The sequence below is a fragment of the Oreochromis aureus genome, linkage group 7 (genome assembly GCF_013358895.1).
Source record: "Oreochromis aureus strain Israel breed Guangdong linkage group 7, ZZ_aureus, whole genome shotgun sequence".
Classification (NCBI taxonomy): domain Eukaryota; kingdom Metazoa; phylum Chordata; class Actinopteri; order Cichliformes; family Cichlidae; genus Oreochromis; species Oreochromis aureus.
Window position 1 is genome coordinate 1,603,515 of NC_052948.1, and position 22,863 is coordinate 1,626,377.

Sequence of the window (22,863 nt, forward strand, 5' to 3'; positions counted from 1 at the left end):
TTTATATTTTATTTTCCCTTGCTGTAAGAGCTCTTTAACACCAAAATTTCTCATCCGTGGGATAATAAAGGTTTATTCTATTCTACATAACACGAAGAGCTGCGTTTTCGTTCCAACTCATGGTGCTATTGTGCAAAACGACAACTGTCACATAGAAGAATTTACAAAAAGCCACAGTTCACCTCAGTTTGGTCACTGGCTCGATTCCACTCATTGTTTTCTGATTTATGGAAGCGTATTTGTGGTTGGGTGTACCGCAAATGACTCCAAGTACTCCGTGGGAAAGTGAGACTGACTGTCACTGCATTTAGCAAACATCCCACGTGTGGCCATGGAAGGTTTGGATCTGACTTACCCCACGTCACCGTTTCACACACTGCCACAGCCAACGACCAATTAAGCCATTCTAGATGAAGAGAGCAAACTCTCCCATCTATGTGAGGACTGAGAACTTGCGTGGTGTATAAGGACTGAGTTCCTTCTGGCAAAGCAAGCGCCTCTGCTGCTGTACCTTGTCAAAGTCTTCCTGTGTGGCTCTCATCTCTTTCCAGGTCTTATTGAGCAGCTGAATGCAGACACAGAAAAGCTCCTCCATCAGCCGGTCCTGACTGAAGAAGATGGGGTGGTAGTCGGATCCCGTCTCCGAGGCTGTGAACAGACACAAAATAAATTAGAGCTCGAACAAGAACAAGCAGAGATCGCAGTGTGTAAGAGATCAGACTGACGAGGCTCTCCGATCCGAAGGATTTCACACAGGATGAGCGTGAGCTGGATGCTGCTCCTGGCAAAGGGACACTCGTGTTTGTCCTCTCGACTGCTGTTCTCCAAGACAAACTGAAGACAGAAACAGAGAACGGAACGTTTATTATGCATTCACCTGATTTTTGAGCTCATCTAACAAATGCAGCCACTTGTACTTGATCATTTTTTCATTTAATATGCACCACACCATCTTAAATTCAGACAGAAGAGGTTTTATATATCTAACTAAACGGCAGACAAGTCATGCTCACCCTGCTGTAGGCATCAGGATAACGCGTGGCAAAGTAATACATGGTGTCCAAAGCTAAGAGACCCGGAGGCGTTCGTGACAAGTCCTGACCGGGGTTACTATTATTCTGAAAGGAAGGAAGACAACAATGTTTCTCATATAAACGATAGAAAAACTGGCAGACAAACAGTTACTGTGTGTCTGACGCTTACAGAAAAGCCCAGTTTCCTGAACTCTTTAGCACAGAGTGAACGCCGTCGTTCGTGACTCAGACTGTTCTCGCTCTCTGTCTCGAACGCTGCCTGCCTCAGACCGTGAAGGATGTCTCTTTGTTCCTGAGGTGAAAACAGGTGGACACACAGTGGACTGGTAGAATCTTTGTGTTTCTGAGCACGACAGAACATTAGCAAGGGTATTTTATTTATAAGATTTTATGATTATAAACGTAAAAACATAAATAAATGTGCAGCCGACCGAGCGTGGCTTTAACATGTCTGTGAAGGTCATCGTAGTCTAAGGAGCTCAGAAACAAAAGCGTCTGGACTTGGGCCTTACTCTTAGACCTGAAGAAGCTTCTCGGATGAAACGTCTTCAAGGAAACTTAAAGTCCAGACGTTTTTCTTTCCAAGCTCCCTGAAACCTGACCTGTTGTGTTGCGGCTCACCTGGCTGCAACAGTCCAGAGGTGTCCTCATGCGGGGCTCCTGGAGATTCAAGGTAACTGACTGTAGGACATAGAGGTAGTGGGCCATCTCATCTTGGACTGAACCAGAACTGTGGATTATATTCTGCCAGAGACACATTTGACATGAATACATTTTATATTTTATCGTCATTAAAAGAATTTTGAAAAGTAATCGTACACGTGAAGATAATTTACCTTATATATATACTGACGGACATTCTTCTTAGTCAGGAAATCGAACATATCCTGGAAAACAAAAAGAGCACGTGTCACTGGACTGCACAGACCTGCTTCTACCACCGGGTGGCGAGACAGTGTCGGTAGCTGTAAGGCAGGAGGATCAGCCTGTGGGACTTTGACCTCTGTGATGAAATCACTGCTTGCTGGTACGTGCATCTCTGACTCAACCGCGTTTTTGTTCGCAACTATTTTGCTGATAAGAAGGGTGGGTTTGTTGACCTGATGTAAAAGTGAGGAAGTAACAAAGAGAGCCTGAGAGCAAAGAGCCGGAGGCCCGAATGAAGGAACTGTTTGTGCACAACGAGAGAGGAGCAGGAACAGAGGCGCAGAAAGACTCGACTGTCTGCAGACGGGTCGTTTTCAGCTGTCTGGAAGAAGCGGTGCCTGTGGGATTCTGACACGCATGAACAACAACTGTCCTTCACCCTGAGGCACATGAGCAACTACAGTCCTCTCAGATTATGAGATAAAAACACAGGACAGAGAATGAAATTACTCCAGGAACAAGTGCAGGCTCCGTGTCCAAACCCCATGCAGTCCATTCTGCTGTGTCCCAGAACTACAGCCGCCATTTACCTGAGGGACGCCTACATCAGCTACACTAACACATACTTTCAGCCCACACATTCACAAGGTAACATATTCACACAAAGCATCAAGTTTGAATGTCTTTGATCCTTAAAAGCTGTCACTAGGACACATTTATGAGTATCAATGAAAAAGCACCTGAATCTGACATCAAACAATGTTTTTCTCCTGCGATAGAAAAGTCAAACTTTTAAGGTTACTGATGATGAACAGTGTGCACGGTGCTGCCTGGAAGTAAGACACTGAGGAAGAACTGCGAGCCAAACTAAAATACCTGATCATCTGCATGCTTTAAAGTTTTACTAGTTTGGAAAAGAGGAAGTGCATGAAAGGTTTGAAAAGTAGCAGAGGCACCTTTCGGTCCGAGTCTCCAGCTGTTTGCAGCAGGGCCATGAGCAAGGCCATGGCTTTGGTTTGTATCTGCTGATTTGTCCTGAAAAACATTAGACACACACACAAAAACATTATTTTTACAGCTTTGCAGCCACATGGAAATGCGTGCATGCTCCTTTAACAGATTTCAGTTCTCATATCACTACACTGCACTCGTGCAGTAAAAACTGGACAGTTTACATATTTAAAACTTCCTGTTACAGAAACAACGCTGTGACTTACTGCCCCGTCACCTCGTTGCATTACAGTGGTGTTACTCGAACGCATTTCACATGACACTATATTTTTGTGCAAGATTAAGTGAAAGCAAATGATGCGGAAAGAACTAATTAATGATTTTGAACTTGAAGAAGCAACAGACACCAAGCGAGTGTGACTGTCACACAGTGATAAACTACTTACACCTGAAGGTGAGCAATGAGCCTCTCCATGGTGATTTCCTGTTTGACGTGCAGGAAAAGGCTGTGGCTGCTGAGCACCATGCTCTCCAGGATGTCCAAGCACACCTGCTGTATCGAGGCGTCGGTCGACTTGGCGTTCACAAAGCCGGCGATCTGAGGGAGAGACGTGAGCTTCAGAAAATCAAACTCGGAAAACATGCGAGAGGCGTGCGGAGAGCAGCGGGGAGGGAAACCTTTTTGATGAAGACAGAAGAGAGGTTCTCCCATGAAACGATCCCGTGATCCATCAGCTCCATAAAACCCGTCAGCGTGTGGGTCATAATCACATTACTCCTGAATGACACAGTAAAAAGAGGCAAGCATTAGACATTCACACGGATACAATCAGTGATGCAGTTGGTGCTTTAAAGTCAGTAACAGTAAAGTGTTGCATCGCTGAGAACTCAGCCAATCGTGTTGCTGCTACCATCACAGAAAAGAGCTTCAATGAATCAGTCAGTGATATCTGACGAGGACAACATGCAGTTACAAACACACAGAGAATACTAACTCGTTAGAGTCTTCTACAATCTTGACCAATAAGAGGTGTCCGTCTCGACTGATGAACTCCTGAGCAAAGGTCACGTCTGTTGAAACGGTCGCTAGTTCCTTCAGCGAATCGCAGCGCACGCCTGCGTCCGAGCTCTGGATACCCTTGAACAAATCCTCCGCACAGCGGCCCTGAGTTCATCCACGCCAATGAAACACACACAAAGAAACACAACGGCTCAGAAAGGGTGAAAATCATCAATCAAGCACTGACGCGACAGTTTAGACTTCTGGAGTTCTACTTTTTCAGCACGTAGCAGAATGAGTAACACAGCGAGAGGCTACAGAGGGAGAAGAATGTGAAACAGGCTGCAGACTCACCGGTGCCTTGGTCAGACGCAGAATGCAGCCGTTCTTAATGTCCAGACGATTCTACGACACACAAACAAGCAGGCATGCAGACACGGAGAAAAGGGTTTAAAAAGAACACCAAAAATAATCTGCGCACACTCGCGCTGCTCATTTTGTTGCAGTTTTTTGTATACCAGAGGACTGCACATCCAGGCAGACAACGAGAAGTTCATTCCTCACATTATCAGAGAATGACTCATCCTGCATATGTACTGTTTATTTACCAAAGGCAAAACAGATCAATGTTAAAACGGGGTTAGCAGACCACCTGAGGCTCGGGCTGCTGTTTGCACCATGACCCTGTTTAGCTTTCAAATCTAGAGCAAAAGACAAAAAGGTTCAAACTAATATATAAGACGTGAACACAGATGTGACGAAGTATTTCAGCCCAAATTTACACCTCATCTCAGTCCCTGTTCTTCATGCCAGTTACAAAGGTTAAAGCCGTGCAGCTTTGCATAAACGTCACAACCAAGAGCTTCTGCTGTTCTTCTTAACGTTTATTAACCACAAAGTAAAATCTTTGCAATTAAGTCTGTGTTTTGTGAGACTGCCCCAGGCCTGTGCAGACAGGATGAACCCAGCACGTTAGGGGTTTTTGGTGGTCGGAGAAACAGAGCTCAGAGAAAACCAAAGGGCCCTGCCTGGGCTCAAACCCACCGACCACCTTACTGCTGATAATATTAACATGCACATTTCTGAAGTCAGACTGCCACTAAAAGCAGGAAATAATCAGCACCATTATTAGACTGCCTCAAATAAGTGTTCCACAGACTCATCAAGAAGCCGACCTTAAACTGAAACATCTGTGTTTAACTACGTGATCACTGCAAAAAACTGAACCTTACCATCCCTACGCTAACTGTAAAGGACCTCTCTCCTGCAGAAGCCTCCTCTGCATTTTTCCAATGCTGATGGGTCGATAGTCTTATCTCAAAGAGCAGGAAAGCTTCAGCAGCAACCTTTAGGAGGAATCTGAGTGAAGCTGCAGCTGCTTCTCTCTTTAGCTTCTGCTTTTCCCGTTTCACGCTCGTCTTTGATGACTGAGCTCCAGGGAGACGCTCGTAAACGCAGGCAAAGTGCTGACAAAGTAGTGATTCACTGATCTAGTGGCAGAGATAGATGCTTATCTCGTAACCATGGAAACATCTGTAAGGCTGACTCGGGTCTGGTACTTGATGTTTTTGCAGAAACCTGAGCCAACGACAGACGTATTTATGTTGACTGTTGCCGACTGACCGATTCGGTGATGTACATCTGCACTCCGTCAGCATACTGCAGGGCGTAGTTCTCGGACCCGGGGAGATTCCATCTACACACACACACACACACACACACTTTTCAGTGTGACCAATGAAGCATGATGATGTCAAGCAAAACAACCTCCATCACAGACTTACCCGTCGCACACCTCCTTTATGACAGCAGACAGAGGTTTTTTCTGCAGAGACACAACAAAACAGCACTTAGTCAGTCACACATGCATGCAGACGCAGCATAAAAGGCACACACCTGCTGCACAACTACTATGTTTCTCTGTCAGGGAGCTGAATTCATGCTTCAGTAATGACATGCTGTTATGGGATCACAGTACCACAACTATTCCCGCTGGCTGGAAACCTTGTTTGCTGGGCAGAGGAAATCCTAAAGCTCCCCGACACTTTGTGAACAATGTTGCCCTCGGTGCCCAGAGTCCTCTTTGTACGGAAATAAAAGCCAGACTACTTCCATGTCTGACTCTCAGCTATCCTGCTATTAGTGGTCAGCCCTGTGGTTACCCAGTCAAAACGTCTTCAGGTTCTGTGGTAGACCCAGTGGACGGTCTGTCATTAGTGGCAGCAAAGAGGGTCAACGAATCAGATGCGTCTGCTGAGACCGTTCGGGCCAATGGGAAGTTTTCATGGCGAGATAGAATTGGTCGCGATTTAAAACAAAACTATTTTGTGTCGAGAAAGTAACACTCGTGAGTAACTTATTGTGCCGGTTCCTCTCAGAATAATCCCAATGAGATTATCAGCTGTTCAAATAGTGGGTGAAAGGTGCTGGTTGGGAACCTGTTTAAGCCTACACTAGTATGCTACTCTGAGACTTCACAGCCAGCCCTGCTGTGCACTTTAAACCAAACTGTCTTGCGCAACAAAGTACAACTTCCCCAAAGTTTCTGGGAAACATGGAAAACTTCCCCACAATCACATGTAGTGCAAACAGAAAGCCATTACTGCTATGTAACTCTGTTTTACTCTTAAATCCATTAACATTAGTGACGAAGCTTTCACACTTTCATGGCTCATATCAACATGAAACCCCTCTGGCTGAACGATTAATAACTGCACAGTATCTGATTTTTAAGTCTATGAACACAACATGTTCACGTGAAAAAGTCCCTCCCAAGCACGTTTTAGCAAGAAACAGACCGCAGAGTCCTGTCATGCGAGTCGCCAACAAGAGCGACTGAAAGGAAGCTGAAAGTCTACGAAACTCACATCAGTGCATGTTCAAAATTCTTTTAAATGAAGTGAGCCAGAGTTTATTTTTTTACAAATGCAGGGAGAAAGTGTGCTGCAGCTCCTGCTGCATCACTTTCCACAGCATCACTGTGCAAACGCAAGAAAGGGGCGTGGCTTTCGTGCTATTAGGAAGAAGAAACGCACGGGTCCATAGGTGCTTTTAAATAAAAACTCTAAAATGAAATGCATATAAGGTGCAGCGGGAAGTGAGAAAAGGACATTTTAGTTTAAATGTCAGTGTAATAATCAGAGGCTTACATCATGTTTACAGTCGGGAGCAAAAGTGTTATTCTGACAGCTAATTTAAACATTTCATGTTGTAGCAGCTGTATCAAACCACAGCGGCAAGGAAGTGGGGGATCATCACCATCGGTAGTCACACACACACCTAAAAGTGCCAATATTATTAGCGTCTTTCAGTTTCTAGAGTCATAATTAACTCACCTTTTAAAACCTTTTGCCAAAGCGCGCTCTCTCTCTCTCTTTTGTTGAACTGACACTAGCAGGAGTGAGCGGAGCCGTCACAGACACACGGGCTGATGCACAGTCGATTCACCAATATGGTGACACCTTTTTATTCCCCCCCGCAAGAAAATGCCCAACATTGTTCAGATGAATGCACGTCTCTGTGGTCTGGCACTGACTGCAGCCTTTTGTCCTTTGAGTCATTAGCGTGAGTGCTGCTATGAATGCGCCGGAAAGTCTCAGCACTAAAACCAACCTGTGCAGAATTAATCGACCAAATTACCTGATGCAGCCTGACTGAAATATGTCACAATCTGGAGTTCAATCAGAGCGTTTGCATTCTGACCAACTCTCTGATGAAATGTGTTCATAATGGCTGCAGAATAAAGTGGTTAAGGTTCCCCTGTTTGATTCCACCAAGCAGGTTTATATTCACCGAGATGCTGATATAAGATACTGATGGTGTAACAAACTCAGAGGTGTAAAATGTGAGCCGAGGGTCACAGCTCTGCCAGGTTTTTTGTTCAGGGAGTCCTCATGCGCCATCATTCCTGCACTGGTGCAGAATGATGCAATTACTGCACATTCTCATCTGTTCTTACAGAAAAACTCCCAAAATGCCAGAAATATAGGATCAGGATACTCTCCTAAGTTGTCCCTTTTCACACATAGCATCGAGAGAGCGACAACTTCACTACGAGCTGACTGGTTAAAGTGACGAGCTTGTTGAACCGAGCATGCTCCCTTTGTCACACAGAAACAGTCAGATCACATGCATTAAATAAAGTTTAATGTTCAGTCCTGCTGCATCAGACGTTTGCACGATCATAGGGCATTGTTCACGGCTGCGGTGCACGTGTGAAAACGGCTTTCAACTCTACCAAGACAAGCAAATTAGGTAAGATGCTCCGCGGAGGGAAACAAATTCCCCTTGTGGTTTAGAGTTCGATCAAACGGGGACATCAGAGAAGAAGCACATCAGACGCTCTGTGTGACAGACTGTGTTATTTTAACCAACCAGAGCGCGACGGACGTTATCAGTTAAAAGTGTGCACATTGTATAAATGAGTGTGCATTACCTGGTCCAGTTGTATGAGCTGGGGGTAGGCCCCGGGCATCTGGATGGCTATCTTCACTATGTCCTTCTGCTGCGGCATGATGGCACCTCTTGGTTACACCTCTATTTGGCTGCTAATGGAAAAACAGAGTTTTTGAGCACCTGTGGGATTTAAATACATTGTGTCCCATTTCAGAACATATATAAAAACCATGTGACCAAAATGGACTCAAGTTTGCACAAAAAATGAGTCTCCGTCATTTCGACAACAGAAAGGTGGAATAAGAAAACGAGAGTGAAAGCTGACAGTCTGTAAATCTCATGGCTGCCTCGTGCTGATCCAACAACCGTTTTCAATATGAAGCTGCAAAACACTGCTGTTCCTCTTTCACTGTTTATTTATGGAGTGCTGAGTAAAGCTGAAACAGGTAACCTCCTGCCCGTACAGGCACCTCCAGTCCTTCCATCGTTCTTCTCCCACTTCCCAAGTTGCAAATTCACACTTCCTCCTCAGCCCTGATAGACTTTTCCCAGAGGATAAAGAAGAAGCTGCTGTTGCGCTTCAAACCCTTCCTCGTCCTCCTCCTCAGTCTCAGTCAACACATGGACAACACAGTCTGATGTCGAGTCTTCTGTACATTCACTGGCTTGGTGTGATTAACAGCCCAGCCTTTGCTTGATCTCGTGGATGGTTTTTGCATTCTGTCACTTCCAGCCTCAAAAAGAAAGCTCGCAGTTTTCAACAAAGCAACACGCCTACTGCTGTCACAACAACCGCATGCTTTCGAGGCCTCCTCACCTCCCTGAGGCCCTGTCTGACAAAAAGGGCCGTTTTAAGTGATGATAAAAATGCAGCCGATACCTGGATGTCACCTCTCAAACATCCATCTTTGTTTGGGGGTAATTTACATGGACTAGATGGAAGGAGAAGTCTGAAGGGCTAAAACTGTTTGGTTATGTTGGATCTGCTGTGGTGCTAAAGGTCAACTTCCCTTTGAAAAACAGTAAAAATAAAGTATTCATCTTAATAGAGATTTATAGTAACTGAGGTCTACTCAGCTTCTGAGTGATCGAATTCAAAGGCCAGCCTGTCACGCTACGGTTTTTATTAACAATAACTGAGAGTACCTGTGGTTTTTAAGCTGTCCAAGCTGCTTAATGAAGAATGTGAAACTGAGCCCATGTAGGTACTTGCTGTGGTTACTGCTTTGGCTGCAAAGAACTAACCAAACAAGTACACATAAATTGCATCATATACACTGGTTCCCACTACAGCTTTGACTACACCAGTTTCCTAACTGGCCTGCAAGTGGAAACTGAACTTAATTTCAGGTCTGGGTGTCAAAATCTAACATTTCAATTAAAAAAATGACAAGTACATCAGTCAAAGTTCACCAAATGAATCTTTTTGACTTTTCCACTGTGAAGATGAAGTTTGTGGAAATTTCTGAGAAAGTGCTGTAATAGTGAAACTTGGTACAAAGAGTCTTTCAACCCCTGAAGAAGTTTCCTTTTTCCTAGTCAGCACAATCATCAAGTCAGCACTGACTAGTGTCGTAATTTACAAGAAGACACCACTAATAGTAGGATAACTAGCAGATGTTGTGATGATAAATACAAAGAGGATGGCACTCACAGAAAACACGCTACCTGCTTGGCATTATTTACATCATCAAATATAATTGGGTCACTTCCTCTCAAATCAGCCAGTTTTTAGAGCTCAAGCGTCTCCACTTGGCATAAACAAAAAGACAAAGAGCAGAAGTTCTCTGGGAGGAAAGATGATGCCAGAGGTCAGGGATAATGGCCAGACTGCTTCAAGCTGATAGAAAGGCAACAGTAACTCAAATAACCACGTCGCAATCAAAGTAAGCAGAAGAGAGTTTGTGAATGCACAAAAATGCTGTGCGGTCTGATGAGTCTCAATGTGGGGGCTATTTTCTTAGCACACTTTGGGGCTCTCGGTAGCATCGTCTAAACGCCACAGCAAGTACTGTAGCAGACCACGTCCACCTATTTATGACCACAGTGTACAGGTCCTCTGATGATTGCTTGCAGCAGGATATTGTGTCATGTGTCAAATCATTGCAAACTGCTTTCTTGAACATGACAGTGAGTCCAGGGTACCCAAATAGCCCTCACAGTCACCAGATCTCAGTCCAAGCACAGCGTCGTGGGGATGTGGTTGAAGGTGACACTCACATCATGGATCTGCAGCAACTTTATGATGCTACTTTGTCAGTATGGACCAAAACCTCAGGAGTGTTTCCAGCTCCTTGATGAATCTTTGCAGGCAGTTCTGAAGGCACAAGGGGCTTCAACCCAGTACTACTACGGCATCATCTGACACTGTGACACTGTACAAGAATAATCCGTGTGGGAAAAAATAACTATGTAGACCAGAGGATTCAGAGCTCACAGCCTTGCAATACTGCTGTCGCATCTATAAGCAAACTATACGATCTATCAAAAAGAAGGAAATGAGGTTGTAGACAAATGTGGCCTGGCGACAGAAATAGAATACCACAGTACATTTCATCTAGATCTTAAGGTTGAATATTGATATAATCTGAGCAGACTAGAGCTCCGAGCTTACTCGTTCACCGTGGCCTATCCAGGACGGAGATCAGCCTGCATTCCTATCATCCAAGAAGAATCAACTTAAGCTAATCCTTTAAAAATACTTCCTAGGAAATTTTTAAAGTGTCTGAATTGATTTTATACAGCTTTACATTTAACGCATTAATGGTCAGGAACACTACACGATGGCAGAAATACAAATTAGAATAAATTAAAAACCTCTCATTAATAGAAGTTACTATTTCCTTAGGGGAACTAACATCCCCAGACAAGGAAAGATGAACTAAAAGACCTCAAAGATGTTTTTTGCATTTTTAACTAAACCCAACTTGCTTGTATCGAAAGTTAAAAAGCTGCTGATCAGCAAAACTGTGTAAGCTGCTTCATTTACTGAACTCAGGAAAAGAGGGAAGCTTTCATCTGAGGCTCCAACAGAGGTTAACCACCAGTGCGTGCTTGCCTCAGTCAGAGTCTGTACCTGTCTGTGCCTGTTTGTGATGCCCCCCCAGAATTAACCAAGTGGAAGCTGAAACCACACCCACTGTCTGGCTTAAAACAGAAGAGAAGTTGAGGTTTAACTTTAGTACTCTAAATGTAATGATCCCAGTTAACAAAAATCCTTTAATAACCTGAACAACTGGTCAAATAAGAGATTAGCCAATCTTTAAAAGACACAAAAAGCCAAAGCCCCAGCAGTGTAATACTTATGGATAATAGCTGCTTCCATCTGACAGCCAAAAACAAGACATGGTTATTTTACAGGCCAGCAGTTTTACTCAAACCCATTTATGTGTAAATCAAAGAAGAAGGAGAAGAAGAAAAATCAGCCTTGCTGGGTTTAATCAGATACAATTTTCTGCTTTTCTGAAAGGAAGTTGCTAGAAATCTAACAACAAACAGGTCGTTATAATATGGGAAGTTATAGCTGCTACAATAGACGAGAACTCAAAGAGTACATCTCTGTGTGCACTCGCTCGCTGTGCAGCTGAAATAGGTGACTGAATATAGACAGCTGTCACTGTCTATATTCAGTGAGCAGTTTGCTTCATTAGGCTTAAAACCACAAGCAGGCTCAGAGCTTTTGTTAGCCTGCAGATCCTGTGTGTGTGTCTGAGACCCCCTGGACTGGCAGACCCCCCTACCCACTGTGGAAGTGTGTATGTAGGGAGGGAAGAGCTCAGCTGCCTGAAATTCCTGACCTGACAGAGTGGCACATACACTCGGTAAATCTGAAATGCTACAGGGTTCCAAGAAAAGGGGATTTATACAGTAGAGAAAACTGGAAGCTTCCTTTTTAAAATAAAAACAGAAACACTTATATGGGTTTTCTTATAATAAGACAATTGTACTTTACATATAGCACATGTCAGTTCAGTAAAGTCATGTGTTGCTGCATTAAGTTAGCAGCTAAACAATGTTTTAGTTAAAAGTAAACCATTCAGTGCAAAAAATAAGTTAAAAGTGCACCTAATCTGATATGACCGCAGCCACAGCGTGTTGAAAACAGTCAACACAATAGTCGTGAAAGGAATGTGAGCACAGCTTTCTTTTTTCCCTGAATGCCTCCTACCTGGTATGAGAAGACAAGTCAAGAGCTACTATCCTGCAGGAACCGCCGCAGTCGGAGCGAGAAACATTTGCAGCTCCTTTTTTACTCTTCGGGAAGAACCAAGTCGGTCCGCGGAGGTGTGTTCTCCTATAAAAACATCCGAGCCGCTGAGAAAATCTCTACTAATGTCTCTGCAAAAAGTTTTAACTATGATAAGTTGACCTAAAAGTTCCGGGTCGGCCGGAGTCTCTTGGTCGAGCGTTTTTTTTTTTCTGTTTTTTTTTTTCTGGAGTCAAACATCCCTGATTAACAGACCAGTTTCCGATTTGGATTTTCATAATAAATACCCTTCCCGCGTTTCACATTAATTGAACGTTTAAATTGAAAATAAAACTAGAGATAAGGAAGAGAAAAATTAAAATGGGAACAATAACCAACGCCATATATTATATGATATTTTGCTACTTTATTGTTCATGCAGGAAACCTTTGACCGTCACATTTTTTTCTTTCGAGCGATAGAGTGCTTTTATTTTGAAACAAAAACGACATACATACCGGATGTGTCGTTGCTGCTTATGGTGAGCTCCATCATATTTTCTTTCACATTTCTTTACTAGCACATAAAATTAAATTCAAAGATCCGGTCGCGTACAGCTGGTTACAGCCGCCCCCTGCTGTCGCTCCTTTGTCCAGCAGAAAGACTTTTGTATGTATCAGGATTAATGTCAGAAAAAAGGGAAGCAGAAACACCTCTTCCTGTCCTGCTAAAGTGCTATCAAGATATTGCTGATCATGTTCCCCTTATATGCGAAATATTTTTTCCACAGATTTTATGCCTTTGTTTACAGACAGATGACAGTAAAATTGACACGAAATGTGAGGAGGAAGATAACCGGGAGTGAGGGCCAACAGGAAGCTCATAAAATGGGATGTAATGTTTATCAAATGGCTACCATGACTCAGTTTCTCTACTTTCATCACAATGTGCAGAAGCTTTAAAGGCCATATGGAAGATACATAGTAGAAGGATACTCTATACAGATGGTCCACTATGTGTTGACCAGTAGAGCTTAAGGTCTAAGAGCCTAATCCCAGAATCCCATTACTTTTATCCTTCAAGTTCATTAAAATCAGGTTACCAGTTACAGTTGGAATGAAATCAAGCCTGTACTGTAAGAAACGACCAAAGTAACAAGCCACTTAAAAAAAACAAACAGAAAAACATGCAAATAATATTTAAGTGTTTATTGTGTTCCATTTGATGCAACTACAGCTTAGCAATTGTGATCCTGTTAAAAACTGCCTGCATACTCGAGTCTTACATGGATACAATTTGTTCAGCGACTACAGCTGAACCCCCGGCAGCTCACGACACTGTCCAAAACACAAAAACTGGATATCAACTGAGGAGAGGAGGAGTAGCGACCAGTCTGTCCACAGTGACGTCAAAAGTGCAACGACGGGAAAGGATGCTTTGCTGAAGCAGGTTTTGTCGATAAATTTCTTGGAAGAGTAGCTCCGAATCAGTGGCAAGAATCCTGTAATAATATATCTAGCTGGTATAAAAAAATAAATGCTATTCTATACAAGCAGTAGAGGGGGATATACACAGTACATACTGTACAAACATGCACGTCTTCCAGGGTAAAACAGGACGTTACACAATGAAACAATTTTAAAGAAAGCACTTATGTGTCCTTTGCGCAGAGAGAAAAAAACGAAGGTGAAAGGTTTAATTTAGAGTGATGGGCGGATTTTCCGCTTACAACAAAAACCATTAAAATTACAGAAAAAGGGATCTGTGCCACATATACACTTAAAAAAGGATAATTCAAGAAATACACATTTCACTGCAGCAATAAAAAAAAAAAAAAAGTACATCAAAAATGCCTTTTACATACAAATGATGGCATTCATATACATACATTATGAGTGAAATAGAAGTCATTTTGGAAGGAGAGGGGGAGTTTGTCCTCTGACAAACAGGAGTTAATGACAAAAATGAGCCTGATTTTCTTAAAAAAGGAGAAATTTGCAAGTTTAGAAGCACTAGTACCAGCTTGAAGTCAGTTATACAGTGAAGTTTACAGAAGATTTTTGATTTTAGGAAGCACCAAGTTTTAAATTCTAATTAAATTATGTTTTTTTGGTCCATGATTCCTTGTATCACAAATTTAAATAGCCGTAGTTTTGCATTAAGATCATGAAACTGGTACAAAAAACACTCAAACACTGAAAGATTTGAAAATTTCCCATTATTCTAAAGAAAGCAGTTCATATAAGATTACATGGTATGATTAACTGAGTGTGGCAACTTGGTTTACCTGCAAATGATTTCTCTGTGAAGTTTTAATGCGCTGGTAATACAAAATATATATTCTCTATGTACATGAGGACAGTGCATTTTAACCAGCTCTGTTTGGACTCAATGAAGTCATGCATGAACTTAGCTTGCCATGACTTAACCTGATAGTAAAAGGGTTTCTCTTAAATCCCGGAGACTTCTGACTTAAGAGATCGGTCTATACAAAAACACACTCACAGACACACAAGCACACTCGCATCAAGTGTGCCCACACACTCTCGCTCACAAGCACGCGGGAAGCCGATACACAAACGTAACCCCTTATGATACATAAAAATCCCCCAAAAATATAATTACGACTCTTTTTTCCTTGGAAAATCAGTAAGTAAAATGTTTTGTTCTCGCCTGTGTTTCTTCAGGAGGCGGCACATTGAGCTGCTATCAGAGCTCAGCTGGAGCTCATCGTGTCAGTGGAGAGGTGCCCGTAAATGCTCCTCAGATGGAGATGGCTTTCCTGCACCTCCTCCCACCTTCACCGTCATGGAGGGGGAGGGGCAAAACTTGGATAAAATGAGGGCAGATTATATTTGGGCCAACTGTTTCCTGCTCTGACGGCAATCGCGGAGGTCAGAGGTTGAGAATCGGGACGTCAAACAGGTCGCACAGACCTTCTGTCTCGTCCAGGTTGTATATGTAGTCGTGGTCACTGGGTGGAGGTGACAGGCGAAGGAGAGGAGAGAACACTGGGGGTGAAAGAGAGAAATACTTGAGACCTATTATAGAGGGCTAAGGTCAGGCATCTTACAGCATGGTATAAATTATAAATACACAAGGAAATAATTTTTTCCAAAAATCTTTCACTGCAGTTTCCTTCTTCTCCATCAGTGTCGACATTTAATATTCTAATTCCAAACAGAATGTGGATATTTGTAGAGTCATCTCAACAGTTGAGCTCAACTGAATGAAATTTCTCTTGGTTCTCGAGGGATAAATGATGCTTTGATCCAAATGAGCCCAAACACGTTCTGGCTAAGATTTTCCTGCACAAACGCTCCACTTTGGAATCTTTCTGGGAATACCTGAAAAATACAAATATTCCAGCTCGTCTGTAAGCAAACATACCTTCTGATGACATCAAGTCCTCTAGCAGGTCACCACTCATGATCTCTGTCAGAGGAATAAAATCAGGAGACATTTTTAAAGCACCAAGTCTGCAGGAGAATGAAGACAAGTGGCCTGTATCAGCAGAAACTTTCCTAAGGAAACTTTAACTTCTGCAAGAAGCCAGAATGTTACGATCTGGTAAATATTTCCAATGATCAAATCTGGAAATGCATGTAGTCTTTCAATGTACAACAACTAAATGTAGCTACGTAAGCTCAGGAGAAGTTTACCTTTTGTTGGGTCAAACATTTCAGAGAAGTCCAGCACTACAGAGAAAAGACAATCAATCAATCCATCCATCCATCCATCCATCCATCCATAAATAATAATAAAAACAAAACAGTATTGCAGTCAACTGTAATCAAACCTTTATTACACCAAAATGGCAGAAAAGGGTTAACACTCACACTCAGATGGACCTGACTTCATTGGTTCGAATCCTGCAGAGGCAGAAGACGACGTGGGACCGTCCAAAGAGGCGGACGACTGTAGCTGCTGAGTAATTGCAGCGGGCGTTTCGGTTGTTGGGCTGAGTGCTGTGGTGGCTGTCACCTCTGAAATAAAGGCAAGCATGACACAACAAAAACATACTTTGAGATAATGTTGGACAAAATGTAAACCACGACAGGAAACAGGGCGGGTGTTGAGAGAAAAAGTTCTAGGTGCTATTTTTCCTTACCCGTTGCTGTCTGGATGGCTGAAGGGGCCGATGTGACAGGAGCCGTTTTTGTGGGAGGAGCTACAGCTGTTTTAGGGACCTGAAGAGGAAACAAACAAGGTGGTCCAGTACTCTAGTATGAGATCACTGTTGTTATTATTGGCACTTCAGACTCACTAAACAAAGAGAAAATGAAATCTGTGTGGACCTGTGTGGTGGCAGTGGGCATCTGGGAGGTAGGTGTTGGAGCTGGGAGGTTCTGTAGGACGTCATCTGGAGGAGGAACGGGCAAAACAACGGGAGAGGCACTGGAGGGGTCTTTATTGACCAATAAAACTTCAATGGGACCAGATGTACTTTTAAGACGGATCTGGTATTTTCGCTGTCCATTGAGAACCTGCACACACGCACAGTCGGAGATATGAGCGAAACAACAACCGGACCCGAGAGCACAGAGGAAAATCCAGTACAGACGTCACTTACAGATTCTGGTATGGGCACCTCTAGCTGTGTGCCTATTGGAGCACGGATCGCGAGGAGAGTGTCACCTGTGGAAGGAGGGCGGGGAGGTGGCGAGTGAGAAAAGTTGCTTTTGAGTGAAAGAGCGAAATGCCTGCAAATCCAAGCACGTGAAACAATTACCTTTAAATGCCCCACAGAGATCTTCATGTTTTACATAGGCCATAGTATGAATGTGTTAAGGGCCCAAAATGTAGCAGCAACCACATCTGGCACACAAACTGAAACAATCTCAACAGTACACCTTTGTACACCAACACTAAAAATGACTGAGACATTTAATATGAGTATTTGAAAGAGTCTAAGTTTAAGCTTTAAAGAAAGAAAACCTTACATCTGTAACTAAACTGCATATTTATTAGACACTCCCAGAAAGTCAAAGGTCCCAGAACACCTTATGACATCATTTGGAGAATTTCCTCAGACATTAAAAGTCTCCTTCTTGGACCACGGAAGAAATGATTCACCTGTAATTCATCCTCTCTGAAGACCTTTGAACACTAATATATAGGGTTATGGTTATCTTTCATTATGCTGCAGCTGACTGTGCAATGCAGAAATGAGTCTGACTGTGGTCTAACCTACCAGTCAAAGGTTTGAGGTTTCAGCCTCGACTCTTCAACTGTCACAGGGTCCCCGGGAAAATTGTAAACGTAAAATAATAAAATAAATATTCTTCTGCAATTCATTTCATGGTTTTTCTTTATTTTTACTACTTCCTACATTGTATATAAATACTGAAGACATCAAATATATGAAGCAAGATTTATGGAATTATGTAGCAAAGAAAAAGCTGATAAATAACTCTGTTTTATATTTTAGATTCCTCAAAGTAGCCGCCCTTTGCTTTGTTGACAGCGCTGCAAACCCTCGGCCTTCTCTCAGTGAGCTTCATGATGTTGTCACCTGAAATGGTTTCACTTCACAGGTGTGCCTGTCAGGGTTCATTTGTGGAATTTGTTGCCTTCTTAATGGGGTTGGGACCATCAGGTGTGTTATGCAGAAGGTTGGTGCACAGCTGACAGCCCTATTTATCAACTGTTAGGATTCATATTATGACAAGACCCAATCAACTAAGTAAAGAGAAACAACAGTCCATCATTACTTTAATAACTGAAGGTCAGTCAGTCCAGGAAACACTAAAACTTTGAATGTGTCCCCCAAAACCATCAAGCACTACGAAGAAACTGTCTCACATGAGGACGCCCCAGGAAAGGAAGACCAAGAGTCCCCTCTGCTGCTGAGGATACATTCATCCGAGTCACCAGCCTCAGAAATCACAAGTTAACAACAGCTCAGATTAGAGCCCAGATAAATGCCACACAGAGTTCCAGTAGCAGACACATCTGCTAAGAAACCACGACTAAGGAAAAGCAACAAGCAGAAGAGATTTGTTTGGGCCAAGAAACACAAGGAATGGACATTAGACCGGTGGGAATCTGTGCTTTGGTCTGATGAGTCCAAATTTGAGATCTTTGGTTCCACCCGCCGTGTCTTTGTGCAAAGGTGAAGGATGAAGGAGGTGTGATGGTGTGGGGGGGGCTTTGCTGGTGACACTGATGGGGATTTATTCAAAACTGAAGCCATACTGAACCAGCATGGCTACCACAGCATCCTGCAGCAACATGCCATCCCATCATTTATTTTTAACAGTACAATGACCCCAAACACACCTCCAGGCTGTGTCTGGGCTATTTGACCAAGAAGGAGAGCGATGGAGTGATGTGCCAGATGGCCTGGCCTCCACAGTCACCTAAACCAAATGGAGATGGTTTGGGATGAGATGGAGCGCAGAGTGAAGGCAAAGGGCCAACAAGTGCTCAGCATCTCAGCTCCTTCAAGACTGTTGGAAACCATTTCAGGTGACGACCTCGTGAAGCTCATGGAGAGAATGAGAAGAGTGAGCAAAGCAGTAATCAAAGCAAAGGGTGGATATTTTTGAAGAATCTAAAATACAAAACATGTTTTGAGTTATTTCACACTTTTTTCCTTTACTACATAATTCCAGTGTGTTCACTCATATTTTTGATGCCTTCAGTCAGAATCTACCATGTAAATGAAAATAAAGAAAAACCATTAATGATAAGGTGTGCCCAAACTTTTGACTGGCAGTGTATGCCAATACCCACAGCTGAATTAAGTCAGATCTTTGGCATTGCTCAGAGTAACATTTATGAACCTGCAGTACCCACTAGTTTATAACTCTCACACAGGTATGCACTAGATCTGCCACTGCTCTAATTAAATACTAGAAAACACAAAATGAATGTACTATCTAACAAGCAGCTTCAAGAGCAATAAAGCCATTGTGTTAAAGCAACCCTGACCACAGGACAGACCACTTCCAGCTAAAACCCACAGACTGTGCAGTGAAGGATATGGGCTGTTGTTGGAGTCATCCGTCACATTCTTGATGCTTTGCTGGACCCAGACTCTCTGCTGGTCCAGCTCGTGTTCCCGAAGGGCCAGGTCATCAAGCTCCGCCTTCAGATCAATCAGCTTATCAGCTATCTCTCTGGTGTTACACCCTGGACCAACACCCCTAAAACACAACGGTAATAGCATGTTTATGTACAGAGAGGAGATAAAGACACCTTCATGCACACACAAAACTCTTGGCCACTGATCATCTGTTTTTTATTAGAGCCTGGACTCTCAGATTCAGATTAATTTGCCTGAACCTGAAAAATTAGAAAATCTCAGAAAGTTTACTTAAGCGTAATTAAAGCTTTGATATTCTTTTCTCTCCTGAGTAAAATGAAATGTTCATTTATATTATCAGCTTACATATGTGGGGCTATCCCAGAAGTTGCAGCTACGGTAGACGTGGTCTTTCTATTATTCAGGATGTGTTATTGTAACTCAAGTGGCATTTATAGTGCTTATGGTCTGTGGTCAGTCCTATAACCCTCATGAGTTATGCAAACTGAAAGTCTGAATCTGCACTTTTCAGTTCATTAGTCATTTCTGTACTGTTACAACTAAGCTAAAGCCATGAGAGCGTCTTCCATGAAACGCAGAGATGCAAAGAATAACACCAATAGGCACCACAGTCCTCAGGTTCTCACCTACCTCGCCACCTCTCTCTGTATCGATAGCACATACCTCTTGTGCAGAGTGGAAGGTTTGGGAGTGATGCAAGTTCTTGAAAAACATTTATGGTTTCAAACAGCTTATACCACCATTACCTAAGCACATCATCTTTCTGTCGTGAAAGCCCTGTCAATCACTTGAAGAACAAAATGAAGTGTGGACTTACTTCCACTGAATACTATTTTTGGACTTCTTCTCTATCAGTCCAATACCTTCCAGCACGTTAGTGATGTCATAGATACGCCGTTTCTGACGCACAGCCAAGGTGTCTGCCGCCTGAAAGACAGGAAAAATGCATTTAAAAAACAGACGACAGCATTTATGTAGCTAACACACAGACCATCTGTGGTATCTAGGGCAACAGGTGCCCTGCAACAAAAACCTATAAAGTCTCACCAAAAATGGTGGCATAATTTTAACTTCCTTCCTTTCTAGCCCAAATCATCTGATGTGCAACATACTAACATTAACCATATGGCAAGTGCTGATACTGTAAGCCCACACGTTATCATCAGGGCCTGTGGCTAAAGTGGACTCATGGAAGTTCCTTAATAACAGCTGTATTTAACAATTCACATAACATACATTCATATACATTCCCAACATAAAATGCTTCACCCTGCAGCACGCAAATGGCCTTTCAATTATTTTATTTATTTTTAGGCTAAATATCAGGGGAGAAAATTGGTTTCTGGCACCAAATAATTTCTGTCACTTTTTACATAAGGGCTCCATATCTCGATAACAGGATCCCTGGAAAAATGGGGAAAAAAAGTCCTTTGTTCTGTGAAAGTTACAGAGTATAACTACAGAATGGATGAGTAAATTTGTTTCATTACCATAGCTTTTTTGCACTACCTCCAAGCACTTTGCTCTCCATTGTGCGCCTTTCTATTGGTTTACATATAGACTGTATACATCTCTTCTGTTTGACATTTATTCCTGATGTCTTTACTAACATATAAATAATTTTGTTGTAAATGTACAATGGCAATAAAAGGGCTATTTTATTCTATTCTATTCTAATAAACTAGTGAAAATTAAAGTTGAAGCGACAGGGAGGGGAAAAAGGGTTGACACTTTATCAGCAATGCACAGTGCAGCTACCAGTGTCAAAAGCTATAAAGCCAATCTGCTAAGACCCAGCAGCCACTGTGATACAGTCCAAGTAATGCTTGGCTGGTCAGGCTGCCTTCTGGTTCACTGGTTTGTTTAAGAAAACATGAACGGCAGTTTGGTGAAAGGCTTCTATTTATAACACAAGCTGAGAAGTTCGGTAAAGTCTGGTTTTCACTTTAAAAACACGTTTTATACTTTACGACTTTGAAGCCAAATAGTATAAATAGTACAATATTAGACTTTTCAGACTGTCCTTTGACAGCACTAACTCCTAATTATGAGTATAGAGGACCACAGTTACTTCAAGTTGATCTAAAAGCAGCTCATTATGTAATATCAGAAGCGCTTATAACAAGGATGGTGACTGAGTCGAGCTATCGAGAAGGGAATGCACTGTCCTTTAGGACACATGCTCTCCGAGTAGCTGTGGGGAAACTAACACAGTGAATGCATGTCGTTAAGTGACAAGGACGTTATCAATCAGAGAAAATTTGTTCATGTGTGAAGATGCAGCAGGGTCGAGTCAAAAGAAAGCGACAAAAGCTGACCCACTTTTTAAACTTTGAATCTGCAGGGGGCAGAGTCTGAAAAGTTGACCGGTGTTCTCAAAGTTCACTTGTTGTCTTTGCTCAGTTCTCTAGCTAAAAACTTGAAAACAACATTTAAGTTGCGTTTGAAAGTAACCCGGGTGTATTGAAACTGCAGTGCCACGAAAGAAAACCGTATCATTAGTTCGAATTAGCCTGTCATACAGCTAGGCTAGGCTAACAAGCTAGCGAAAGTGTAACGACAGCGGGCAGGCTCCAAATGACATGTGCTAGCTAACAACAAAGACCCCGGGTTGCATGCTCACAGCTTTTAGGTCCAGCACCCCATCCTTCGCCTCCTGTAGTAAAGTCACAAACTTGGTCGTGAGCAGCCCCAGACTCTTTTCGTGCCTGCTCGGGGTCTGCGGCTGCAGCGAGTCCCCCACAGCTACCAGGTCGCCTCTGTTACTGGCCGACTCCAGCTCCATCATCACTCGGGACCAGCTCCGTACTTCCCCCTGCCTCCCCGACCAAATCCAGCCAGCGAGCCCAGGAAAGCACGCCCAGTCAAACAAGCAGAAGGCCGGGATAGCGCGAGGGCGTTCAAATGTGCTGGTGTAACCCGCGTTTCTCCAATTTATTGTCCTAAATCAAGCAGAACAGACTGAACACGGTAATTCAATGAGCGAACAGTCGGCGGAGAGCCGTTGGCCACGCGAGGTATGACGGGACGGTTCAATCATTCAAGGGAGTGTCTGCGAAAACTCCATCGTCAAAGAGCGTGGAATAAAGCGACAGCACCAAGACTTGTAAAGTCATTACATTGTTTCTAGTCCGCCGTTCTATTGTTCGCAATTAAAGGTTAATTTCCATTTTTTTCGCTGTTATTTTCGTTTAGAGCTACAACACTGAGTTTTTTTTTCGGATTAATGTAGTAGTGCTAGTTTCAGACGCACCCTTACTGACTCAAACTTGAAGAAAACACACGCACGCGTCAAAGAACGTACACGCCTACGCACGCTTGCGCGCGCGCGCAATCACTCTCTAGGATATTTAGAGTGTTTAGAAGTATTTAGAATTAA

The 22,863-nt window shown here is 42.9% G+C and overlaps 2 protein-coding genes across 3 annotated transcripts in view; both read right to left on the reverse strand.

Annotated features, from left to right (window-relative positions):
- The window catches only part of elmo3 (engulfment and cell motility 3), a 26,481-nt gene extending 13,797 nt beyond the window's left edge, over positions 1 to 12,684 (reverse strand). Inside the window, exons 1-15 of one of the 2 annotated variants that reach the window (XM_031747549.2) lie at positions 12,416 to 12,684; positions 8,288 to 8,396; positions 5,637 to 5,677; positions 5,476 to 5,548; positions 4,207 to 4,257; positions 3,848 to 4,017; positions 3,531 to 3,630; positions 3,299 to 3,450; positions 2,858 to 2,936; positions 1,871 to 1,921; positions 1,656 to 1,778; positions 1,204 to 1,326; positions 1,014 to 1,118; positions 726 to 834; positions 512 to 648 (exon numbers count right to left, since the gene is read on the reverse strand). In XM_031747549.2, the coding sequence (XP_031603409.1) occupies positions 512 to 648; positions 726 to 834; positions 1,014 to 1,118; positions 1,204 to 1,326; positions 1,656 to 1,778; positions 1,871 to 1,921; positions 2,858 to 2,936; positions 3,299 to 3,450; positions 3,531 to 3,630; positions 3,848 to 4,017; positions 4,207 to 4,257; positions 5,476 to 5,548; positions 5,637 to 5,677; positions 8,288 to 8,365 (1,392 nt within the window). In that variant the 5' untranslated portion in view covers positions 8,366 to 8,396; positions 12,416 to 12,684. Of the gene's footprint in view, positions 1 to 511; positions 649 to 725; positions 835 to 1,013; positions 1,119 to 1,203; positions 1,327 to 1,655; positions 1,779 to 1,870; positions 1,922 to 2,857; positions 2,937 to 3,298; positions 3,451 to 3,530; positions 3,631 to 3,847; positions 4,018 to 4,206; positions 4,258 to 5,475; positions 5,549 to 5,636; positions 5,678 to 8,287; positions 8,400 to 12,415 lie in introns of both variants that reach the window. The other variant, XM_031747548.2, reaches the window with a different exon arrangement.
- Positions 12,685 to 13,626: 942 nt separating this feature from the next.
- Positions 13,627 to 22,536, reverse strand: e2f4 (E2F transcription factor 4). The gene is made up of 11 exons (XM_031747554.2): positions 22,108 to 22,536; positions 20,302 to 20,411; positions 19,423 to 19,584; positions 17,166 to 17,209; positions 17,007 to 17,071; positions 16,732 to 16,920; positions 16,545 to 16,623; positions 16,273 to 16,419; positions 16,096 to 16,131; positions 15,824 to 15,868; positions 13,627 to 15,444 (listed from the first exon to the last, which is right to left on the reverse strand). The coding sequence occupies exons 1-11, from the start codon at positions 22,270 to 22,272 to the stop codon at positions 15,329 to 15,331; spliced, it is 1,158 nt and encodes a 385-aa protein (XP_031603414.2). The 5' UTR covers positions 22,273 to 22,536; the 3' UTR covers positions 13,627 to 15,328.
- Between the last annotated feature and the right edge of the window lie 327 nt (positions 22,537 to 22,863).